General features: G+C 63.2%; 1 protein-coding gene across 1 annotated transcript in view; it reads right to left on the reverse strand.

Moving 5' to 3' along the window:
- Positions 1 to 2141, reverse strand: part of IRX3 (iroquois homeobox 3) — a 4581-nt gene extending 2440 nt beyond the window's left edge. The window contains exons 1-2 of the mRNA XM_025207548.1: positions 1456 to 2141; positions 8 to 559 (exon numbers count right to left, since the gene is read on the reverse strand). Of these exons, the coding sequence (XP_025063333.1) occupies positions 8 to 559; positions 1456 to 1677 (774 nt within the window). The 5' untranslated portion in view covers positions 1678 to 2141. The remainder of the gene's footprint in view (positions 1 to 7; positions 560 to 1455) is intronic.
- Between the last annotated feature and the right edge of the window lie 117 nt (positions 2142 to 2258).

A 2258-nucleotide genomic window follows, 5' to 3' on the forward strand; every position in this document is an offset into this window, starting at 1 on the left:
GCTCCACGGCCTTGAGGAAGCGCTCGTCCGCGCCGGGCAGGTCCTCGAAGCCGTCGGAGCCCTCGGAGTCCGTCTTGGCGTCTGAGTGCAGCAGGTCGGCGTCCTGCAGCTCGTCCTCCAGCTCGTCCTTGTGGCTCTCGATGTTCTCGGTGTCGATGTTCTCCAGGTCGATCTCCTCCTCGTCCTCCCGCTTGTCCTCTTCCCCCTCGTGGTCGCTGCCGTAGGAGTTGCCCTCCTCGTCCGTACGGCTGCGGGGGGCCCAGGTCATTTTATTCTCCTTTTTGAGCCGCCTCCGGGCGTTGGCGAACCAGGTGGAGACCTGCGTGAGGGTCATCTTGGTGATGATGGCCAGCATGATCTTCTCGCCCTTGGTGGGGTAGGGGTTCTTGCGGTGCTCGTTAAGCCAGGCCTTGAGCGTGCTGGTGCTCTCGCGGGTGGCGTTCTTGGGCCGCGACGGGTCCCCGAACTGGTACTGCCCGTAGGGGTAGAAGGCGGGGTGGTGGTGCGGGAAGGCGGGGTGCTGCACTCCCGGGCCGTCCTTCAGCTCGTACTGGGCGCCCTGGAGCCGCACGGAGAAAGGAGACGAGAGCAGGTCAGGGCGGGGGCTCGGGGGCTTATTCCGGGCACGGGGCATCCCCCTTTAGGGTGCAACCACCCCTCCATCCCCCCGCCGGGCTGCTGGAGCGCTGTCCTGGACCCCGACCCCTTCCCCGCAGGGGGGAACGGGGGGGTTTGCTCCACACCTTCAGGCCAGTTCGGCACAGACTCGTGTAGTGCGGAGGGGGGACGGGACGGGACGGGACGGGACCCAAGCCCTGAAGCCCGGCCGGTGCGTGCGGGCCAGCAACTCCGATGTGACGTGCCGTGTTTATAAACACTGGCAGAGCCGTTCCGAGAGCCACAGCAGCACAGCCCGGACTGTCCGTTACCCCCCCCCCCCAACCCCGCCTGTTTGGGGTGGGTTATTTCATGTTATATTTTTGCAGCCTCCCCCCCCAACAAGCCCTGCGCGTAGACAGGAGCGAAGCCCCTGCCCGAGGAGGCGGCGAGGGGATAACCCGGAGCAGACTCCCCGCTCCCTTCCGCGCGGGGGAAACTTCCCCGGCCTGCCCGCTCTTACCTGCTCCCCCTTCCCACCCGCGCCCGCTCCTTCCTGCGCCGCTCCCAGGGCGGTCAGCGGGCAAACGGGGTTGAACTCCGTTCCCCCCCAGCCCCGTGGGAATCCGCCGGGAAACAATCCGAATCAATGCCCAGGAGCCCCCTGCTCCCCGGGCTGCCCCTGCGGCAGGACCCCGGAGGTAAGCGGGGAGACCCGCTCCCAGCCCCGCTCCCCCTGCTCTCGCTTCTACAAAGGCCAAAGTCAAGCGGGTTGGGAAACAAAAACCAGCCCCCTGAAGGCACCGCGGGGAGGGCGGGGGGCGCGGGAAGGAGCGAGGGGGTCTGTGTGGTCCTTACCAGCTGCGGGAAGATGGGGAGCTCGGCGGTGTAAGGCAGGAAAGCCCCGTATCCTTGAGCTGCCGCCGCCGCCGCGTAGGGCGCTCCGTACATGGAGGAGAGCACGTTAGAGAGCGCCCCGGACGGGGTGAGCTCCGTCCCGCTTCGGGAGCCGCCGCTCCCCTGCCGATCAGAGGGGTAAATCGGCCTGATATACTGGTAGCCCAGCTGGGGGAAAGACATGGTGGGGAGAGGGGGGCAGGGGAGGGGGGAAAGGAGGAGAGGGGGGAAGAGAAAAGGAGAGAGAGAAAGGAGAGAAAGTAGAAGGGCTGCAGGAGAGGAGGGAGCTGGCTTGCTCGCCCTTTCTGGCTGTCTGCACTTTTCAGTGCCTTCCGCAAACTCTTGCAGACCAGGGTGGGGGGGAGGGGAAGAGAGGGGTGTTCAAAAGGCCGTGGGCTTCCTCCTCTCTCTGCCCGCTGCTGTAAACGATCCGATCGCTTCTTTCTTCTCTCACTTTTCCTATTGATCTGAGTGGACCTAGGTCAGGTCCTAACAGATTGCCTGAGATTATTGGGACTCCGGGCTCTGATTGACATTTCTAGTCTCTCGCAAGCCCCTCCTATTTCTTTTAAGTCTCTCTCTCTCTCTCTCTCTCTCTCTCTCTCAAGCCCAGAGCTCTCTCCCTGGGTTTGTCACTAGCTTTTTTTTTCTAGATGTGTTTACTGACGTCGCGATCTTTTATTTGAGTTGCTTTCAAATCTCGTTTTAGCGATCGCCAATCAGTTCAGTGTTTTACAAAGGTTTAACCCTGCCCCATGGTTTTC

This window comes from Alligator sinensis, unplaced genomic scaffold (genome assembly GCF_000455745.1).
Source record: "Alligator sinensis unplaced genomic scaffold, ASM45574v1 scaffold173_5, whole genome shotgun sequence".
Taxonomy (NCBI): domain Eukaryota; kingdom Metazoa; phylum Chordata; order Crocodylia; family Alligatoridae; genus Alligator; species Alligator sinensis.